The sequence below is a fragment of the Carassius auratus genome, chromosome 46 (genome assembly GCF_003368295.1).
Source record: "Carassius auratus strain Wakin chromosome 46, ASM336829v1, whole genome shotgun sequence".
Lineage (NCBI taxonomy): Eukaryota > Metazoa > Chordata > Actinopteri > Cypriniformes > Cyprinidae > Carassius > Carassius auratus.
The window spans coordinates 13,855,927-13,879,945 of NC_039288.1; the positions used below are offsets into that span (position 1 = coordinate 13,855,927).

General features: G+C 39.3%; 1 protein-coding gene across 2 annotated transcripts in view; it reads right to left on the minus strand.

The window, feature by feature from the left end:
* Positions 1-24,019, minus strand: part of LOC113064305 (zinc finger and BTB domain-containing protein 16-A) — a 101,714-nt gene that overhangs the window by 21,159 nt on the left and 56,536 nt on the right. For both annotated transcript variants that reach the window (XM_026235001.1, XM_026235000.1), the window contains exon 4: positions 14,231-14,317. In XM_026235001.1, coding sequence (XP_026090786.1) covers positions 14,231-14,317 — 87 coding nt within the window. The remainder of the gene's footprint in view (positions 1-14,230; positions 14,318-24,019) is intronic.

The following is a 24,019-nucleotide window of genomic DNA, read 5'->3' on the forward strand; positions in this document are numbered from 1 at the left end:
TTGTGAATAAAAAGATGAGAAAAAAAAAAGAAGTGCCAGTGTTAAACAGATTTAAATACTTTTGGAAAAGCATGGCCAAATAACATATATAGATAAAGGTATTAAGAATAATAGGACTGGCATGCCTCTTTCCAGCTTAATGTAGGCTTTTGTGTAGCTCTTAGAGGAAATGAGGGCCGATGAACCAAGCCTGTTGCCCGGCAAAATCACCTTCCTGATGATGCGCATAAGTTTGCTTTGTTGGGCTTCTTTATGGGATTGCATGCTTTAAATTCAGCATTAAGAATGAATGCTTAGCCGACCGACCGTGAAGGCTCTTTCTGTCATACGGAGACTCAAATGAGAAAATGGAAGGCAATCAACATGCTCCATAAATTGGAGGCCAGTGGCGTTTTAGTGCAACAGTGTCTTCTCCAGCTCTCGGCACCGTAAACAAAACAACACAATGAAATGTAAAATGATGTTGTGACTAAACGTCTCAAGATCGCTGGGGAAAACAAGTGCATCAAGGACACGTAGCGCTCACAGAGTGTAAGCATTTCAGTTATAGGAGGAACTTGAATACTGTACCATAGTTTTTTATCTGATTGCAAAAACATGTACTGACAGTTTAATAGAAACAGGTGCTAAATCCTTTATTCCCAAATTAGATTTGTCGTTCTTCTATCAAGTAAGTGCAAAAAATAAAAATAAAAAAAAGTGCAGGAAAGAAATTCAGAGTTGCTTTCTTGCCCATCTCAATTAGGACCAGGTTATTTTCCTAATGATCACTGGAACATGTCTTTTCAGAACAGCCTGACCCTGACCTTGAGGACAAACAGTAAACCGCAAAGTCTGTGAAGAAAGAAAAGAGTTTATTTATAGATCAGCGGAGCGTCGATCAAGCAGCATCAGCGCTTGGGGAGGAAAAAAAAGAGGGGCCTCGGGGAAACGCTTTTGAAGCAGCTAATATAGAGGTCTGCCTCGATCACTTCAACCCCCTTTTTAATTCCATTAGAAAGTCAATTGATTTGGCTGTGCAGCCTCAGAGCGTGGCAGGCGCGCGCTCCACACTCCCAGGTAAAAATCCTTGGTGAAAACGGAGGGTTTCAAAAAACGGCAATAAACGAAAAGATGTTTTCATTGTGAGAGCGCATTAGAGGATGCATTAGACAGATGCTTAAAGGGTCCATGGGAATAGAGTCAGGGGCTTTGTGTGCTTCAAATGGCAAAAAAATAAATAAAAATAAAATAAAAATAAATAAAAGGAAGATAAGGACACGTTATCAGTTTGAAAAACTTGAGCTTACCAAATTTTCAAAAAGGCCCCATGGCCCCATGATGATTTCGTGGCGTGTTTAATTTAGATAGAATCTAATTAATTTACATCTGATACTGGAGGAGATGCTTTCATCAGCCTGTCATTTATCCTGTGTGTTAACACCTGTTAATTCACTATCTCTTCAGCAATGAGCTTTAAAAAGGAAAGGCGGCTCTGCATCTTTCAAAGATGTGAGGAACTATTCTGACTGATAGATTCACCAAGCACGGGTCACTCCCAATGAGATCCAGGCTGACCTCCAGTCCCGCCGCCTGATTATCATCAAAGCATTTGTCATGGGACAGAAGTGCAGAGAGCCGTCAAATGAGATCTTAAGGTGATATCTTATTATTCCAACCACATACAAGCAAACCAGCAAAAACCAAGCTTCCTGGCATTTCACTTGCTTCTAAACAAGACGTATAGTTATATACAGTCTCTCCTTTTCAATCATAGAGAAGTCTAGCTCTATATTTGTCTCTTACATTCAATTTCTTTTATGTGAAGGATATGCTTTGGAATCATATTAACAGGCCGTCAGGTACTAGAACAGCGATATTTTCAAAGAGCCCGTGGTCACAAATGTCATTCTGTGAATTCACAATGTGCTGCATCCATGTGTCGCGGCCGACCTGAGAATGAATCAGTGAACGAGGAGAGAGAAAAAAGAGAGAGAGAGAAAGATGAGAGATATAGAGAGATATAGAGAGAAACAGCAAGAGTGACAAAATCAAATCAAATCACTGGCGCCGCACAACATATCTAGTGCGCACCTTTAGCTGTCATATTTCAAGTTGGTGACTTGGTTTCAATTATATTCGCTTTGTTTGGAGGCATGTGGGAAAAATATCAACGGATATGTTTCATAACCAACAGACGGAATGTAGGATTGGCATGAAGTATCTGAAAGACCTTTCTATGTAACTGAAGAGCACTTTTAGTGACATGCTGTATTGAAATAAAGTAATAACTTTTTGCTGGTCTTCATATATTAAAGACAGATTTTCAAATGCACAAATGTGAGATTTTGTGGATGAGATCTGAGAAGAAAACTGAGCGAATGATGATGAAGGTGGTAAGAACAGGTTAAGAGAGGTTTGAGTGTGCTGTAAAGTGCACTACCTGTGAGAAGTCCAGCAGGGGGAGCTCCACCTGTCCTCACAGGCAGTGGCCACACAAGCTTTGAGTTAAGATGTAGACAGACCTCAGATGACCTCTGAGTGTATGGATAACATAGGAGCGTTGTGCTATTCTACACATGAAAACTGCTCATTAAATGGAGTTTCTCACTCGTTTCACATTAATTTACCCTTTACATTCAATCAGATGCTGGAACATAGCTTCCCTTCTAAAAAATGAAGAAAACAGAGTATAATATTAAGCCAATATTGTTTAATAAGAGCCGAGCATCTTTTATATCAACTAAAACCACAGAGTAGATGAAATAAAAACACATCAGCTAGACTTTCCATTTTTATTTATTTTTTCACTCTCAATGTCCGAGTCCGAGTCCCTGGTGCCCTCACACACACACACACGCACTTAAACATCTCAGAAGGAACGCCACCTCCTGCGAGAGAAGCTAGAAACGGCATCTGTATGAGGAATGCGCACCACAATCTGTTTGTTACGACAGAGAGACATTGCAAACAAGACCTTGCACTTAGGGTGGGACTCTTGAGGGTCTCAGGTGAATGTTTATCAGCAGTGAAATCCCTAACTGAGCTCACTGGGTGAGAAGAGATTGCATTTCTGAGGAGAGAGAGCGAGAAGACTTTCTTCTTTTCCCTCCAAACGAGAGCACTGGCCTTTCACCTCGCCGAGAGACCCTCCCTGAGGTTAAAGAGTAATCCAGGGCGTATGACCACAAAGACCTGAGCCTAAAGGCCAAGGACTGGCACATTTTCTAAATTACACCGTTCTCTTGAGCACTGACTGACCACAGGGTGTCCAACGGCAGCTTTCTCCCTGCATTTGTCTTTTAAAGTTTTATAGTTTGATGTAAAGCCAACTAGATTTGGGATGCAAGAGATTGATTTGAAATAAGGTCTTCTTAAACCATGTTAAATCTGATGCTGATGAGGAATTAAACAAGATTTACTATTTTACATTTACTTATAAGAGCATCATTTCTAATCTAGCTTCCTGTTGCTGCCAGCTCTGAATATAAGCACACTTATCTGAAGGTATCTATTAAAATGCTTTTAACACCACTACTTAAATCCAGAATTGAAATCCATTCAATTTTCTGTCAAACTGATTTAAAGGAAACTGCCGTGTGAATTATCGGCCCGAGACTTTTAAAGAAAGCCATATGGGGAAAGAAACGGGGCAAAAGAAGAGTCTCGTTTAATTGACATGCCCCTCCCCCATTTTCCCAGGATAGAGAAGGGAGAAAAAGGTTTTGTGTGTCTCACTGTACAAAAGGAAGCAGATTTGCGGATGAGATGACCTTGTGACCCCTGGAGCCGTTGAAAGGTTCTCAATGGCATAAAACTCACGTAATCAATCACATTCTGGGGCTGTGGTCAGCACCGGGCCGCACAGGCAGCCCTCTGAGCCGGACTGTAAACAGACACCCACTCCTACAGGGAGATGGGGGGATGAAAGACCCTAACGACATTCCTTTATTCTTCTCTTTGTGTGCGTGTTGTGTGTGTGTGTGTAAAAAGCCCAAATAAACAGAAACTTCCAAACATCTTATTATATCAGCAGGACACCTAAAAAAAAAAAATGAATGAAGAGCATTCTTCCACCCGCAGATGTGAATGAAGGAAAAATCCATTCATTTTCAACACAGACGCACCAAACTTGCTCAAGGCTGCATCTGAACCCGATGCTGCTCTTGGTCCCGTGTCTTAAGAACAGGAGGAAATATTAACTCGGACCGCCGCACACCCAACCTTTATGACTGAGCAATCAATGGTTGAGTATTTTCAGTGATATCTTATCTAGCCGAGCATTTGTGTGACTTGTGAGCGAGTGACCAGGTGTCATCTATCAAAACAATCCTAGTCTCTGGAAACCTGCTATTAACTGATAAGGGCAAGCCTCAATGGCTTAATGGCTCCCACCTGAGCTCACAACTCAACTCTGTTTAGGAACAGGCAGTAGTTAGAAGACTGGGCATAGGAGAACGAGAGAAATGGAAGGTGACGAGCTTACATATAATTAGTGCTAAGGCAAGCAAATACTACTGTATTCCTACTGCTCATACTTGGGTTAGGGATTTCAACAAACTCCTAAACCTCTATTAAACCTAGGTGCATAGGTGCTTTATCATGCATGCATGCTATTGTTTTATAAGGAACTATACTAACAATTTTCTCCTAGTGGTCAATTTAACATGCAAATAAATGAATGAAGTTGTTTAGATAGAAAATACTTGCAAAGACATAGTTAGGAACCAGAATATCATGGTCTTAAGCCTCTCCTGACCTAGCAAACACCAAGAATACCCTAGCAACCACCTAGCATTGCAGTGGTATCATTATTAATAATAAAGGTATTTCTGGTAAACATGGACGAAAACTAAAAATCAATGGGAAAAAAAATGGATCACATTATGATTTTTATTTATTTACTGTGTTTATCCATTATATTATAGCTGAAAGAGATGAGAAATATACTGTAAGGAACAGCGAGTGATAGATTAAATATAGATGTCAATTACATTATAAATGTATAAATCTGCTTGTCTTTTCATAAAGAAAATTGTAAAGAAAAAAATGCTAAGTAAATAATTGAATTAAAAACATGGAAAATATTTAGTATTGTATAATACATTACGTAAAAATACATTGCTAGAAATAAAAAACTGGGGTAGAGCCAGTGAAAATGTTTGGAGGGTTAAAAAAACTACTGGTAGCAGAAAAAAAAGCCTTACTGTTGAGCATTTGCATTCTCACTGTTATGTGAATATTTATATGCCATTCAGAATCTAAAAATAAATAAATGACATTAAGGAATGGAGCTTTCAACCTATAGAAAACACATAAAAATGTGAATATTCACCATTTATAACTGCAGAGATACGAAGGTCTTTACTCTAGCCAGGTATATGAAGGCATTCATTTATGGAGGCATTTATATCTGGCTCCGAAATGAAGATGAAGAGCTAAAGCTGTTATGGAATCATTCACTCTCATTGGCACAGGTAGTGAGAACCAGCTCACCGGTTAAATTGGCCAGTGTGAAGACGGTGTCACCAGGCAACAAGACCTGATCGCTCCTTTGTTTGGGGTGAAAGGTTGGAAATGTTCACACTAATCTCACAGTTCACAATTAAGTAACAGAAGAGTGTCTTCCACCTCCCTTCACTCCCCCATCTCCTCTTAGGCCAGTGAACAAACACCACAAAATCCTCCATCGCTAATCGAAAAGTATTTGCACTGTAAATTAAAGGGAACACTTTTTTATGCTTTGTACAGATCACTTTTGGGATGTCTGCAAACAGCTCAAATCTAATTACAGGGTTTGGGGGGTTGGATTTACTCGAAAAAGCTGAAGGAACAAAAGAAGACTGGCTCATTGTGGAGTAGCTCTGTTGCGTCTCCAGTGAATCCTTGTCTTTTCAGGCCACTCGTGGGACGGGGGTTAATCCATTACAGAGATACTTCAAGGTGGGAAACTCGATCACAAATGGTCTGTGTGTGTACATTTTGTTTTGTTTTATCACAGCAGCAGATTTTCCTGTACTTTGTTTTTTTCCAACCTCCTTTTCATATCTTACCTCTCCCTCAGCATTTCATTACCTATGGTTATTAGCACTGAGAAACAACACAATCAGAACCGAAGCGGATAATGCTTATTTAACACAGGATGAGTCTTATTGTAGTGGGCAGGGGCGTCCCATCTCGGGCGAGTTTGGCAAACAAGTTCGGGAGATTCCTGCTGGCTTCTATACAGCATGTGAATCGGCGGGCCTACAGGAGTCTGTAATCTCCACACAAAACTTATATTTTCTTTTGGACATGGGCTGCAGTCTCTCCTCACAATGTGCATCAAAGCCTCTCTCCAGTCGTGATTCTTCCCTAACGCCGTGCCAGAAGGATTTAGACATCACTATTTGCTGTCAAATCTCTGCTGAGAAACAATGCACGCTGTGGCCATCACGCAGAGATGCTACAAAACCGTGTTTCCCCCCACCGTACCTACTAAGCTGGGACGATGCAGCCCGTCGACTGCGGTGGGTCTTCGTCAAAGTTTCTAAGCGGACCGCTTACATGGACTCCGCACCGAGTCATTTGATAAAAGTGGAGCTCATTGTGGGAATTTATACATCGCCTTATGGCTAAACATTCTTGCCAACAGATGATTACTTTTGGGTGTTGGCCGCACTTCTTCACACGGTACCTATCAGCCAACTGAGTATCTCACCCACTGGAAAACTCATTTAGATCCTATCTAGGGAAAAAATTAGTTGTGAAAAAGAAGAGAGAGGCCAGGCCATTTTGTGCTTGATTTAATTTGGTCACTGATACAGAGTCCAAGCACTTGTGCCCTCTGTATTTGGGGAAAGGAGAGGGGAAATAAAAAGACCTGGTGTAAGGACACACGCACCACTTCAAAGGATTTAAGCGTCAAACAGGGTCTAAGCCGCTGCCTCTGCTGGACCGGCAAAATCCCACATAACACATTCAGATAATCATTTTCAGTCTTTTCGTTTAAATCTTACAGCCCTCTGAATAGAGCTTGAAAAGCTAAATTGACATGTGGGTCAAATGATTTTGGGTTTAAAGTCTGCTCCGCGTCACCTGTTATTCACCCTGCAAGCTCATAACAGAATGAGCAGAGCTGCATGTGAAACAACCGTTTTTATGACGCAGGAAAGGGAAAACAGTTATAAGAATATCATATGCTCATGGGAAGCTGCTCCTTATGGAAATTGTAATTATGATGTAAGTTACAAATTAGTGATTTTTTTTTATCTTTATGTCTCTTACCACTCTCGTGCTGTCACTAAAAATAGTGGGAAATCAAGTTCGTACATCATTCAGACATGTCTCAAATGCAGCAATAATAGCAAGTGTCCGGCCAACCTGCAATGAGGATAATGAAGGCCTACAGTAACCAAGCTGGGTGCAGGCGGTCAGTGGGGCTCGGACAGATGGGTCCTCTGCTTGAGAGTGGGACAGCTTGCTCAGTAATGGATGTAGAATGAGATATGGGGATAGAGTCTGGCACAACTAATAGTCATTTAATCAGCTGCAGCTGACGGCACATGGACACCATTTCTGATGCCATGCAGTCTCAGAGCGATCCAACCCCATCAGCCTTCACCTACAAACACTGCCACAATACAAGCGAAGAGCTCTTTGTCCGGTGCATAAACAAATAGCACTGAAAAACATCTCTCTGCCCTTGAGAGTATTTCTTGTTAGCGCCCTGTCCTGAAGGTGACTTTCAGGGACAACATGCAACTATGGATGGACCATATTGCTGTTTAAAAAATAAAATAAAATCGTGCCATTTAAAAGAAATTTAGAAATTATAAATTATATAAATTGTGTTTACATAGTTATAGAAGTATTATAAATTGATATTTCTATAATGTCTATATAATATATTACTTTATATACACTGGCAGTCAAAATGTTGACATTTTTACAATTTTTGTTTTAAAGAAAAAAATAAAATATGTAATATATTACATTTCAAAATATAATTCAAATAGAAAACAGTTCTTTTAAATTGTACCAATACTTTACAATTTCTTTATTCTTTTTGTTATTTTTTATTACGAACACTGACATCATGATAATGGCGTCAGTCACACTTTGTTTTAAGGTCCAATTCTCGCTATTAACAAACCATTAACTATGACTCTTGCCTCAAACTTCTAGTTTGCTACTTATTAATAGTAAGGTAGTTGGTAAGTTTAGGTATTGGCTATAATTAGGTATGTAGAATCATGTAGAATATGTGATTTATAAGTAATAAACAGCCAATGTGTTAATAATAGGCATGCTAATAAGCATCTAGTTCATAGTGAGAATTGGTCCCTATACTAAAGTGTTACCATACATTATTTTGTGTTCCACAGGGGGTTTGTGAAATTCTCAAAGGCATGTGTTCTCTCTCAGACGTAATGCTTCTGGTCACCTCTGACACACTATAGTAAACAAAATTGCCTTTGTGTAAATTGAACAGGATGCCCAAACTAGCTCACATTCATATGAATTGGCTTGTGCAACTTTAATGCACACTGACAGGTTAATTACGTCAGAATTAACTAAATGCCTAACAGCCGTTCTACTAGTAGTGGTGTGATTGAGTTAATAGTGGGGTATGACATGACCTGTGTTTACCGGTGGCACCAACCACATTTGCGAGAGTGTCAAGCTCGTGGAGGGGTTTAGAAGTGGAAGCCTTTGGGCACATTATTCGGGACATTTTCAGATGTGGGAGAGAAAGTGATGGGGGGGGGGGGGGGTTTAGGGAACCCCAAAAAAGCATTATTTTCTCTTTCTCGCTGTGCCAAAACAAAGCCGTGCTGCTCTATTCCTTTCTCTCGCTCTGTCAAAACTATTTCTGGCTTCAAAGGAGGAAGTGTTTACTCTATGGCCTGGTTCACTGGAGTAACACCGTGTTCCCACCGAGCAAATTCGCTGTTCTCTCTCCAAAATGGTTTGCATATTTTCCCTGTAACACAAGACTTAAAAAGGATGAGAGGAAATCAAGAGGGAAAGGGGAGCTGCTGCTATTATATCTGGATTTACATGCAGTCAGCTGCTCGGTCGGTTTAAAGAAGGCTGTGTGACAACTACGCCACAGATCTAGTCAATAATAGTATCTGTGAACGGTAAACCAATAATAGCTGTGATGTTTTGAGACTGATTGTCGAGCAGGAGAGTCCTGGAAGTCTAACGGATTCATCAATAGAGATCTGATTGAGGAGACCCAGGAGCTTCATGGCCAGTTTCCTCATAATAGTTTTGTCAAAGACAATTTTGAGTTTCGTAGCTTCTGTAGAAACACTAGAACTTTTCCCCTCTCGTCTCCAATCTTCCATTCATGTCGTCACAGCAAATAAAGCACCGCTGTGGTAAAGCGTATCTCTTGGCTAGACATCATATCAGCGCTTCAGATTGAAATGAGACATGCCGTTTCACACTCTGTAGAAGTCAATACCCCTTATTTAAAATGCACAAAAACACACAAAGGCCCCTTCAGCAGGATTCATGAGTGAATTTTTCATCGCGGTCTCTTGAGATAAGTGATCGTGAAGCTGAAGTCTCTTTAAATTGGGCTGCCCTTTAAAGTAGGTCAGAACTGAGACTCCAGTAGCACTGGGGCTGTGCGTCAACAACAGCACATGATGTTGTTTTTCCTCTTAGAGTCCTGGCACCAAACACGACCGACCATTTCAGCGCCTTAACCAAACTATCCAACTGTCTAAAAGCACCTGACGTCACGGCCAGCAAACACCTCGCCAAAGGAATGCTAACAACACAGATCAGAGTCATACTGTAAAGTACTGGTACATTACAAGCTATTTTGATACTTCCAGACAAACCCAAATGCTATCTTATCTATGTTCTTTGCTGCACAGAGAACTACTAAATGCTAAATAAACAGAACATGTAAATAGATGAAAAGAACCTGATTGATTAGTCTGAAATAGTGCAGGCTGTTCACAAGAGCCCCTTATTCTTCCAGTCAACATATCAAAGCAGCTGATTTCTCTGACATCAACCGAAATGAGACGAGCCCACAAAGGGACCCATTGAAGTGACTGTGTTAGTCTGGAATGAGGCAGGAATCGTGCCCACAATCTAAAACTCAAACAAATAAACAATAGGTCTTTTAACTAGAATTTTAACTAGATTTTAGATACTTTAGTACTTTTAACTACAGACACACATATGCATACATTGAGAAGTCTCTTATGCTCACAAAGACTGCATTTGACCAAAAATACAGCAAAAAAGGAAATACTGTTAAATATTACTACAACAAATAACTGTTTAAATAGACATAAAAATAAAAAAATGATATACTAAAAAGCAATTAAAATTTTCAAATTTTGGGAATTTGAAATTCCTTATTGATGATGAAATGCATTCTTTTTTTTCAAATTTGAAAACAACAGCATTTATTTAAATTATAAATCTTTTATAACATTAAAAATGTTTTTACTGTCAAGTTTGATGTAAAAAGTTGCTGAATAAAAGCAATGGTTTCTCAAATTCTATATATATATAAAAATTACACGCATATATACACACACACACACACACACACACATATATATACACTAACGCACATACTACTCATACTGTGTGCAGAGCGTCTCTGCTGCTTTAGAGAGAAGCAGAAAATAATCTGGCAATGACACTATGTAAACCCTTTTTTCCTCTTTAATAGAGAAAAATTAAACAAATTCAATATCCTATCAGTCAGGACTCATTCCATCGTGCCTAATTTTGTTGCTGCTTTGTTATTGCTGTGTTATTTAATCATTGCGGCATCTGATTTTCCATGAACGGCTTTTGTTTTGTCATTCATGCATGCAGGTCGACTTCATCGGCAGTCCTCCTGATAGCATTACAGGAAATGACCGCTGCTCCCTGCACTTCAGCCTTTTGCCAGTCGAGCTGCCAACTTGAAAAATGAGACCTGGATGTTTACAACGACAAGAAAACTTTGTCCATCGTAAACACCACCACCATGCCAACAGTGTTAACTATTTATAAAGAGGGTGCAACTGCGAGTTACACATCCACTAAGGCTGGGATGTGGTTTTTGGCCTGTTAAGTAACAGTGTTACGTTATAGCATAACGTAAGCATGAGTGGACGGCAGAGCAAAATCAGACTTGGCTTGGAATTGAGGTCTTGGACGCAGGGTTTGTCACTCCGATCTGACTAACAGTGGGAGATAACAAAATGAAATTTTAAACATTTCCTGTTGTGGCCTTTACACCATTCTCTAAGAATGTTTCAGAAACCACCCTCGGTGTGTAGCAAAATGTGGAAGTCTGCCTGTCATGGCTAGTGTTCAGGGAAAAAAATTCCTGAAGCCGCAGACATAAAAACCCCCCAAAAACCACTTCAAGTCTATCTAGGCTGTGAAAATGAAGCATATGGGTGAGCATATTGAGGGACTGTGGAGAAAAAAAAGCCAGCGTATCAAACTAGCCATGCGTTATAGCACATTTAAAATATAAGCCTGCTAGCCACAGGGGAGGCTGGCCTCACTGCTGTTCAGGTCCCTGGCAGGAAGACAAGTTTCACTGCCCATTTTTTTTTACTCCAGACTCCAAATCTATATTTAGCCAGGCTTTTCCACTGGTATGCCTTTTTCTGATCGTTAGCCCTGTTTAACCCCGATTTACAATGGGCCCCATACTGGTCGAGGATCTCGGGAGGCCCGGTCAGTGAAGGCACAGCAAGCTTTTTACGCATGTCTGTCAAATAACACGGTGTTAATAGCAATTCTTCAGTAGCCAAAAGCTAGTCAGGGTTAATCTTGTCAATAAAATTACTAATGAAAATGGTCAATGAAATCTGTTTTTATTCAGTCAAGAAGTATGTGAAAAATGATATATAAGAAAAATGTGTATTGACAATTAAGATTTCAATTAAAACATACTTTTGTTAGAAATGTGCATGGCTACGCAGAAGCGCACTTTGATCAAACAGCCAAGTAAACAGCATTCAATATATTTTCTATAATATATTCTCGACGTGCAAAAATGCAAACAGACATACAGACAACTGCCTTTATTAGAGAGAAAAATATGTTCAGCCCCTTCCTCCGAAGCTTCGAATATTGATTACTACCAAAGCTTTGAAGCCCAAAAAAATAGTATTCAAACCAGCCCTAGTTTACATGTGCTTCTGAGTCTTACAATATAAACACTCAACGGCTCAATTCAGTACTTGCGTATCTGAGAGCGCGTGACTACAGAATGAAGTTGTGTTGTGCCTCATTGAGTGTAAATGGCCAAATACATAAGTATTCACGTAAACAGTTGATTTATACTAAACAGTTAAGAAACAACACTTGTATAGCAGTTAGATCCGTGAATGAGGTCTTAAAGAGACAGGAATCTAAATCAACCTGCTGCTGATTTATACATTGAAGACTAACCAGTGTTATTTTAAAGTTAAATGGATTATAGTTTCTGTGGTATATCTGTACCGTAATATTACGGTTATACATTTCTGACAAACACAGCTAATTTTAGTTCTTTTTTGTTATTGTTTTTGTTTGTGCCATTGCTTGTCATTTATCTATTCTTATTCATTACTGACTATTTACTTGTCTTTTTTAGTTAAAATAAATTCAATTAAGAGTCTGACAAAGTTCTTTTTAAGTATCTTCACTACAATAAAAATATGAATCAACAACATTATAAACCGTAAAACAAATAAACTGGGTGACGAAACATTTAGGTTGGATGATTGTAGTTTAAAAATACCCTAACGCTCCCCTCAAATTAAAAAAATCCACCATTAGAGCCACCTAAAGGGGGAATCCCCCCCCCCCACTGCCCAAACAAAAAAAATGTTCTCTTACATTGCAAGTCGGCCAGGAAACAGTGTTTCCTGAAGCATTATACTTTAAATACTGAAGCAACAATGAAATTCAGACAGACTATCTGAAGCCTTCACACATTTTCAGATATATTCTCTCAACAGCTTCATTCAAGTGTGTTCACTTACATATGAAAGACCTAATTCAGTACAGTGAACTATTGACTGTACATTTTAAGGATGTCAATCTCGAGCACCTAGTTCATGAAGGTGCTTCAAGTCTACATGGGTGCGATTAATCTTTCAGGCAAAACAAAATGGGAACATGATCACAAATGTAAAACAAACGGTGCTTTCTATTCCGAAGTGATCTAAGCGAGCCAGACTGTTATGCTGTGGAGTGCTAGACACGTTTGTGCTAGAACATTCTCCCAAGGGCAGATAGCGAGGGCTGTCTGGAAAGTGAGGAGTCATAGCATGGCAGTGTACTGAGGGCCACATGCATCAGCATAGCACTTGTGTCCAGCAAACCAGCAGAGGTCATCATATCAAGGTCAAGTGTACGAACGCACATCTCACTCAGGGTTACCACCAAGTACGTAAGCAGAGGCGGAAACTGGAGAGGTCTTCCTTTCATGCCACAACATTGTTTTGAGGGCACCTAGTAAACAAACAGTCACAACTAAGCCTGGGTTTCTCTGCCCTGTTTCTCACAACCAATAATTTGTCTGCCTAGAATGACAAGCAGGTATGTACGTGCGTAATCGTTGGAGTTGGTCGCCAGCTTTACCCCCATACCTGCTAGGGTGGCTTGCCTTTAACCTCTTCCAGTAAAATGTTCATCTCTCACCATGTGTTCCAAAAAGTTGTTGGACTCAGCTCTTTAAACACATGATCAAGATTCAAGCTTTATTTGTTTAAAAATAACCAAGGTAGCTGATTGTTTACCACGCATTGCAAGTAAACACAGTGTGAACTGTTCTTCCTAGAATGCAAACTGATACAATTTAAATCCCATTCTCTATAACATTGCTTGTTTTGTAAATATATATATATATATATATATATATATATAAACTTGGATTGAATAGATACAAACCTTGCTATAGTTTGGGGTCAAAAATGTGCACAAAGATTAGAAACATATGTAAACTAGAGGTATTAATATTCCCTTTCAACATATAAAACAAACATTTTAATGAATATGTAAAACAAACTAAATATGAAACATGATCTAAACTTAATTTAGAAATTCTGGAAAAGCATAGGACAAGACACAAAACATTAGATTTTCCTAAAAAAAAAAAATGTAGATAAATGAAAAAGAAAGCTTGTGCATGCTTTCTTAAAACATAACTGAAAAGACAATAAGATAGCACATATACTGAACACAGGACATTTGAGTGTATTTGATGTGTGCAGTGTGTGTTGGGGTGTGTGTGACGTACCTGTGTGGATCTGCCGGTGGGCCTCCAGAGCATCTTCCTTCTGGAACTGAGCTCCACACTGGTCACAAACGATGGCTTTCTCACCAGCTATAAGAAAGAAAAAAAAAATCAATACATATCAATCTCCATAATTTTGTTGATCCTTGGGTGGTGCATGGTGTCATATCTCTTATTCGAACCTCAATAATACTTGAAATGATTTGGTGCCTGCAAGTTGGAAGTCTTCTGGATTCACTTCAGTCAAACTTGCTGGCAAGAGCACAATCTACACTGTGTTTTGGAGGATATGTATGACAGACGTGGATCTTGTGTGCACTGTGCAGTGAAAGCAATGCATCATAGAGGGATTAATCATTCAAGGCACACTTTTACTAAAAACACGCTAAATAATGCTGTCAAACACGATCCTAAAAAGAAGACAGAAACAACTAGAAGCCACACACATGAAATCTGCATAGCATGTTCAGATGTTGCAATGGGACACCAAGAGGAACTGAGAGACCACAGGATGCCAATATACAATCTGATCTATAAATCACAATTACGCAGAAACACTATTTATCTGCTCGATCAAAAGGGAGTTTTTAAAATTTCTAACAGAGCTGTCAGCTCTTGTCATTATGTCATTAAATTTTACCACCTTCACAAGCACAACAGGAAATTATAGCTAGGATTAAAAAAAAAAAGTCAATTTCGCAACCACTGTAAAGTTGCAACATTTACTGTAATGTCAAGCCGTAGAAAAAACATGTTTTTCTTTATTTTCTTGCAGATGATGCCACTCAGCAATAAACTTAGAAATGCGGCACAAACAAGTTCCTCTAAATGGCTCAAGAAATCATCCATCTTTATACACCTTTATTACCATGCCACTAAATGTAGCACTTAAAGAGGAACTACCACAGGCAAACCTCAGAGCTGATTAATTCAGTGTATTCATACTCCAAAACTGTCATTCATGAAATACTGTATCTATTTTCTGCAATGGGTGTTGTATTCAATTTAATGTGCAGAGAAACTAAGTACGCCATCTGTAATTTAACCTTCTTGAAAAATTTAAATACTGTCTCTGGCAAATACAAAACATTCCTGCTTGAGAGGTCTGATATTTAAACCTCTGGCTTGATCATTAGAATAATCTTTGGGTGGACTACCTGTTTGAATATGAATTAAATTAGTACTGAAGTGGCAAAAAGATAGAATGACAAACAATATAACAAATGGTATAAAGAACGACAAATAAAAAGAATGATAGAATGACTGATAGATAGGTAGACAGACAGAGAATTAGACAGACAAATAGATAACTATACACAGATAGACTGATAGACAGAGAGAGACATTTTGCCCAATCCTGGTGTTAAGCAGGTATCTCATCTGGCCATGGAACAGGAGGGTCCAGAAACTAAAGTAGCTTGAGATGGAGGGCCAGCGGGACATTGATCACCACCTTAAGTGGCAGAGAGGGAAAAGCCAGACCTTAACTCCCACCCCACAACATAAATGGCAGCTTATTGGAGCAGGTCATTATCTCACAGGGGGTGACACCATCCAGCCACCCAGCAGGAGCGTGCTTCCAGGCCCGGCAAAAGCTATGGAATTAAAGTGATAAATTCTAGCCTCTCCCTTTGATCAATAGCGACTTTCTTGTCAAGCACGAAAAAAAATAAAAATAAAAGAAAAAAGGTGTAAAGACAAAAAACACCTCCCGCAGATTTGCCAGCATTCATACCCCACTTTCAGACCCATTCCCAACAAAGGCATAAACAGACACCAGTGATGGAAATAACTTCCTCTCCAAAAAAAAAAAAACCTCTCTAGCAACTCCCACTTCCTCCCTCCTTCTCTTGGAGTTGCCACAGTGATGCCGACCTGACATGACGGGCCCTTACACAACCGTGGCTCCCGACAAGTGGAGGAGAGGTGCCACGTGCCATGGGCTCGTTCCTTTTTCACTTCCCTACACTGAACGTATTGCACAACCGAAACCCTGGGATTTACTGTCTCTGAAGAGGACACCGCATCGATCGGTCTTGTTTTCATGGGTCGCGCGCATGAATAAAATGACGCGAGTGAAACCGGAGGCTTTACGCGAGCTGCGGGAAACATCCAGCATCAGATTACCCAGCACTGGGGCCGCGCTGCCTTTGTTGATGAGTCCCCGAAGAGTGTGATACTAGAGCACAGCTGTAATGGAAAGAGCTGTGAACAAGCACATTGTCTAATGCTATAAAGGTGGATTCTCATCACGCACTTTGATCAGACGCCTCTCCCCTCGTCTCTCGGAAGCAGGAACATGAGTAGACAAATACAGCGCAAACAAAAACATACCCTTGCTGTTCGGTGAGCCTACACAAATGCGTTATATAAGACAGTACACTCAGTGCCAAAAAAAAAAAGGGCAAAAAAATCCATATAAAAAAGGAAAAACAGTGCTGTCAGAACAATGAGTACAGACAGCATGCTCTCTCTTCTCCTTCATTGGTAATGAGCTGTGCTGTACAGTTTTATTTACACTATCCTCTTATCAGTCACAGAACAGTACGGAGACTGCCAATTGGAAAGGACAGCCAGGAACTGTGTGTTCCCTCTCTTGACTAGATGTGTACCGCAGGCAGAGCAATTTTTGTATCAACCAAGACAAAAATGCTGGGAGACTGCCAGATTCCCCTAAAAATGTGCCCGTTCACACAAGCACACCGGCAGGGATGCATGGATGAGTATATTTGTGTAGCACTGTCGGGCTGATGCAGGGCTCCAGACTGAAAAAATTGACTAGGGAGCCAATGGCACCTCAGTTGAGGCATTTGTAAGCCAAATGGGTTTTTTGGTTTCAGAATTACTGAATCGCTCGTTGCGGATTATTGTTTGGAAGCACTGTATGTTCTATCGTATTGATAGAATATTTATAGGTATATGCACAAAACAATAATTAAAAACAACTATGCCATTGTATGAAATTCAGCTGGTATTTGGAAAAGAGCTGCAGGTGACTGAAATATTAGAGTAGTATAGTATTAGTATATAGTACAAGTATATTATTAGATATTTTCTTAAATTTGATGATGTTTTTATTAAAAAGGGGCCAAAGTAAATCTGATGCCAAGTCTGACGAATCTAAACAAAATTGAAAAGAGAGCCGCACTGCAGTCAGGGAGTCAGTTACAAACTAAGTATCGGGAGTCTGTTTAATGAATCGTATAAATTGAATCATTAAGAAGAACCATTCATAAGAGTCATTTGATTGCAAATAAGGCATCACCGCTGTAGTCCAACAAAACAGGAGATCACACTTTAAAATGTGATTAACGGAGGCCACTTCACAAGTTGATATATAGATATAGATGCATGGGTTTTTACTAACAGACTTAAATATGCCATTCTTTCCTGTAACCACATACAAAAGACACAAAGCTAGAGAAATAAGCCACACAGATTGATTTTCCAGACACCATACAGAAGATTACGCTCTACTATCAGAAAATGAAGAGAAGTCAGCTGGTTAATATTTATATAGCCTTCACATAGAACAGAAAGAATAGCGAAGGAGATAAACACTGAGGAGATCTAGGCTTCTTCTGATAGCTTCACGGTCTGGTGCGCAGACAGAGGACGTCTCGGGACAGACCAAAGCAGACAAATATTGACTTGCTAAACACACATTCACATCAAAGATGCTTCTAAATGTATCTGCTCAAAATGAACACAGTGTTGCACATTCATTCACTTGTTTTTTAGCCTGCTTTAAAGCTCTTAATCCATTTTGCCTGCAGTCCAATTTATCTGGCCAGCAGGTCACACTCAGTCCTCCATTTTTCCTGCTCTTTTTCTCTCTCACTCTCACTGTACATTACTGTCATTTCAGCTCTCTAGCTCCAGATATACTTTTGGCATTTCAGTTCGGATGCCTCTGTGTGCACGCTGTCCAATCCACATTCAGAAACAATACAAATATCAGCAACAGGAAAATGTTTGCGTATGACCCTGATGTGTGGCAGGCAAACCATTCCACTGCAACAAAAGGTGAAAGGGAAACGTTCCATGTGTTTTCCTCTTCCTTTCTCACCTCTTTTTTTCTCTTCAGGCCATGGTGCCTTAAATTATGACTCTAGGCAGCTTTCCTGACGGTATAGTGAGAGGACAAAGGGCTTTTAGAAGTGGAGGAAACAGGAGCTGGGCTGGAGAGGAACTTGCAGGGTTAGCCTGGTGTGAAGTGGCAGGAAATGAGCAGAGTCTCTTGGATCTCACTGGCATCTCAGCATGGTTTTAGCTCTGTTGAAGCCACCATCAAACTTAAGGTGGGATTTGTGAAACTGTTGCCTATTGCATCAATGCCAGCACATGTACAATGTGATTCTGATCACCGTCCATCTGTATTAGCAAGTAAACAATATTGAGTCAAGTCCAAGCCTGATTATTAATTACTATGCTAACACTTTACAGTAAAGTTCAAGCTAGTTCAGTCTTGCTTCCACAACACACTACACCAGGGTCCTGAATAGTTTAGCTCAAACCCTAATTTATCACACCTGAACTAGCTAATCAAGGTCCTCCTAGGCATACTTAAAACTTTCATCCAGGTGTGTTGAGGCAAGTTGGAGCTAAATCCTGCAGGACACGGGCCCTCCAGGAAAGTGTTTATTATTATTTTTATTTTTTTTAAGATGCGCTTATGCTCACCAAGTCTAAACTTGCTTGTTGAAAAAAAAAAAATAATAATTAACAATTGCGGATTGTTATTACAATTAAAAATAACTTTTCTATTTTAAAACAATGTATTCCTGTGTAAACCATAACAACTTTTAGACAGGATTATATAAATGAACAAAAATAATTCAAAAGAATAGCATTTATTTAAAATGAAAATCTGTAACATTATAAATGTCAATTGAAAATTACTGACTGCAAACTTATTGTTCATGAAATTACTCAAATGTGAAAATCTGTAATTGTAAACTCCCCTAAGTAAACAATCAAAAGGTGCTTCTTTAAAAGTTAGTATGCACACCGAGAAAGAAACGGCAATAAATGATCTGCCTCTGCTCTGCTGCCTAATCAATACCTGTGAGGTCAGGATACCTCAAGCCCTCTTTATCACAGGGGAACCTGAGAGCCTGACCATGCGGTGAACCCTTTCCCCAAACGACCACCGAAACCTCAACCAACCACTGGATACGACAATTGAGCTGTCTTTACAGTGCTGTAAATGCCTTTACTGCTGGGCGCAGAGCAGTGGGAGGCCGGTTCTGCTCTTTTAAAACTGTGGAACATAGACCACTAGTAGTCTGTGAAGGGTTACGAATTAGTAGATTGAATGACAAAAAATTATTTATTATAAAATAAAATCAGAAAACAATTGTGTTAATATAAATTTTAGGATGTCAGGTGAAGGCCAAAGTGAGACAAAGAATGCATGTGTCTCAAGGCAGACATTAAAATCAAATGCAAAAAAAATAATAAAAAAAAAAATAACAGGCCTTCTCATTTAAATAATGGTTTGAGTATTTAAAGCGGCCCTGAATTTTGACAGTGATTTGGAAAAAATACTAACTTATAACTAACAAATGTAGTGTAGGTATAGTCAAAAGAGAGGTGCAGAAGTGCTAGGCTGTCAGCGACAGAATGCACATATTTAAAAGAGCCCATGTATGCTCCACAGGTCAAGAACCAGTAAAGATTTAACATTTAGTGCCCATTATTTCCTGCTTTCAAGTCACACATTGTCAAAGGCACTCTCTAGTTTATTAAGGCCCGGGTCATGGGGGTGGGGGAGGGGCCACAGGCTACACAACGATCTATGTATGGGACAGCACCTAGAACACACCCACACAGTAAGGGTCATTATTAGACTGTTCCCCACTTAACACAGGCATGCCATGAGGTGGGTTAAGATTTAAAAAAAAAATAATAATTTTGAGGCACTCCAATAGGGATCAACAGGAACAACTGCCCTAAACTCGGTGCATAAATAATAATAAAAATCCAACAAAACAACAGGAAATGCAAACACAGTTTATATTTATTTATCACTTGATTTGAAATGGTTCTTCTGCTACTAAAAGTTATTCAGCTTCAGATTCAAAATTGGAACGTAATCCAATTGCAAACTTTGTTTATTCATAAAACAAAATACGTCACAACCACTAGCAGAGGGTGCCAAATGACACCAACTGAACCTGATCTCTCTTTAAACGGTCACAAGATTTTTTTTATAATTTTAAGAGAGAAGGAACCTTCCTTGGCTTAAAAAAAGAAAGGATTGGGGAAGAGAAAGAGGGTGATGACAGAAGAAAAGAGGAAAAAGTTACTTCCATAAAGTTCTTTTCTTCACAAATGTTGACTGTGCGACACTCCCTTTAACTTCCTCACTAAAACCTTTTACGACGTCCTCACACTTGTTCCAGATCCACTGACTTCCTCTTTATGTTCTTTTGCTCCGCATATGCACGTAGAATTTCTGTACGATCAGTTACATTCTGCATTGAATAAACAGGATATTGATAGATGGCTGCTAACTTTGTTTTTCTATCAAGCTCCTATTGGCAGCACTTCATCAGTCAGTTATATAATAAGATGCTTTTTCTCTGTTTTTTTTTTTTATTTTTTTTATTTTTTAATCTATTTAATCAATCGCCCCACAGGATCTCAGAAGGTTTTGCCCTGTTAGTAGTTGTCCATTAAACAATATTACTTGTGTCGCCACAGACGGTTTCAAACTGCCTGAGCTAGCAGTGTTTTTCCTCCATGCTGAAATTATTTGGATGGCCCAGGATTAGTATTCTGATCCACAGACGTGTTTGCAACAGTAATAACACAATATCCACGGCCGCTTTTCATGTTGAACCTCCCAGTGGAATGGATAGCATAAAAGCAACCCTTATGTGTCCTGGCTACTTCCAGATGGGACTGCTTTTATCTTTTTTCTTTCTTTTTTTTTCTCTTTTTTTTTTTTAACATGAAAGAGCCGTCGGCAGATCTTTGCTTAGCGTGTGATTCACTCTTCAGCCAAAATATGAAAGTTTCAAAGAGCATTCCATAAGGGAGCTCTTCTATAAATGGGATTCATAGCATTTTAATCTGCACTTAGAAATTGATCTAAAAGTTTCCCAAAGCAATCGGCTGAGCTAACGCAACAATGAAAAAAAAAAATGCCTTGGAGAGTATTTAATTTTATTGCTATTGCGCAGAAAACAAATCATATTTCATCCACTATATACACAAGTCACAATGATGCGCAAATATACAGTGGAATAACAGGATTTTCTTGGGGGACTTAAACAGTTTGGCTTTTTTTGTTCGTGCTAAGGGAGTGCAAAGGATGTTATTAGACGCTGACGCATTTAAAAATATAAACCACACCGCTGCCACATTAATTCAGAATGAAAACATGCTGTACACGTCTATATATGGAGGATATATGATGTAAAGGTCTCGAATAAGACACCCCCCGGGGAGTGAGAGAGAAGAGCAGGCAGAAACTGATGCGTTTGAATGGGATAAGCAGAATTCAGGCATTTATCACACAAGAGCACACACTCTGTCTTCATGGCCTCAGCTGAGATAAAGGCCAGGTGAGGCTTCGGTGGGTGGCAGCGCTGAAGGGTTTCGACAGAACTGTGTGCGAGCATGGCTTTGAATGTGCGTTTCAGGCTAAAGGGCCCTTCTTAACATGCGTTGGTATGCACGAAGCCTCTGCCATAGAGGTGTGCACGCTCGCTTCACTCAAACTCAATTGGACTGGCGCAGAGTGTGCCAACACATTCCACCATTTATTTTAACTCAGGCAGCAGATGACCCTCTTAATCTAATAATCACAGTCACGGAGGAGGTGCCGTTAATGTCCTCACATCTACAAGATTGCGCTTTTTAACGCCACTTCATAAATAACTTTTTATCCGTGGTGTGACTTATAATCTAATATATGCCTGCAGCTTCCACTCTTAAAGGGATACTTCACCCAAAATGTAAAATTTTATCATTTATTCATCCTCATGTTGTTCTTAACCTGTATAAAAGATATGATGAGTTCATGTGCCACTTTAACTGAGGCGCTAAAGCAATCACTCAATTGCTTGAATTTTGTTATGAATTTGTCGGAATTTGAAAGCTTATTTATTAAAAGAGCACAAAGCTTATTGCCATTGGACGGCAAGTGCGCTACAAATAATATGTAGTTCACGCATTAACACAACACAACATACAGACTAAAGAAGCCATATTAGTATCGTTTATAAACCAGAATCATTAACGACATTGTTAATGTCCAGACAGTTGACAGGTTTACCTGTCGTAGCTTGTTCAAGTTGTGCACGAAATAGACACTGCTTTTCTGCGCTTTTATTTCGCACATCGCAGCATTTAGTATTTTTTTACACTAAAACTTAAATGCGCATCATCTCTGTTTATTATGTCAACGTACTAAAAGATGTGATCGTAAAACAAGCAGGAAAAAAGACATTAAACACAAATTTTTTAAGTCATAACATGAAAATGTATACAGTTTCAAGTGGCGATCACAGCAAAAATATAACTTGCAAACGAATATTTTGGACCATTTTAGTCATAGTCTGGAGTTCTGGATATGATAAATCCAAAAAGCATGTCAGTCTGCTCAGTGGCCCATCAGGCCTGGCATAGCAGGTCAGTCGTCAACTATGAAAGAAAAAAAAAAAAAAACACAAAAAACAAATCCATACTGGCCACAGGCTCCTCTCCAATCTATTTTCTGCTCAGCTGGTTTTAAATGAAGTTATTATGACTCATTAAAATGCCCGCAAGCTTGTGGAAGTCGGCCGATTACAATTTAAATTTAGTCTCTCCTTACAACCCCCCCCCCACCCCACACACACACACACACACACACACACACACTACCAGCAACAACACACCACGCCGCTGCATTTCAACCACTGGCTCACAGCTGCAATCAGAGCCTTGATCTTTGAACACTAACAAAACCCAATAAACAAACAAATCATCACTTTTTTCCAGGGACTCTGCCAGTGTCTGAAATCTGCTGATGGAACTGCAGCTCTTTCACCAAACTGGTTTAAATCAGCATGACCTAAAACGCCCCCAAACCAGAGGCTTGAGTGATATGTGCTGTTAGATCTGCAGGTCTTGGAGGGTGGTATCCCTCCGATGCTGATTAATTATCAGCCATTCTTGTGAATGAATGATGAAACCTTGATTAGGTCAAGCTATTTCCTCATATGTATGTCAGCAAGGTGGCGTTATCAGTGAGGTGAAAGCGATTGCGCCATAAAGATTTACCGTGATATAAACTGAGATATGGCACAAAACAGCTTTCCAGACTGGATTGCGTCCAATGTTTATTAGTGTCATAAAACTATAAAAGGGCCTTTTGGACAGACAACATCAAGATCCCAGTCCACAATTTGAACAGTTATGCTTGCAATGGTCTAAAAATGAAATAATAATAATAATAATAATAATAATAATAAAAATAATACAATAAAAATGAATAGAACAGAATAGAATAAAAAAATTAAATAAATAAATAAAATTCAGGTTATATATTGAAGTTATATTTCATTTTACTCAAAGGTATTAAAAATATTAAAACATTAATATTCAAATAAAAAGTATATAGATAAATAAATACATTTACCTTAAATGCATGACGTCAATTTACGTGTTGCCTTGCCACTGATACCCTAAAATTCACCAATCATGAAATAGCAGCATCATTTCAATTCATAGCTGCCCTTCCATTCTGACAGCAGCAAACAGGAACTAAATGCATTCCCTGCTGTAGTTGCGCCTCTG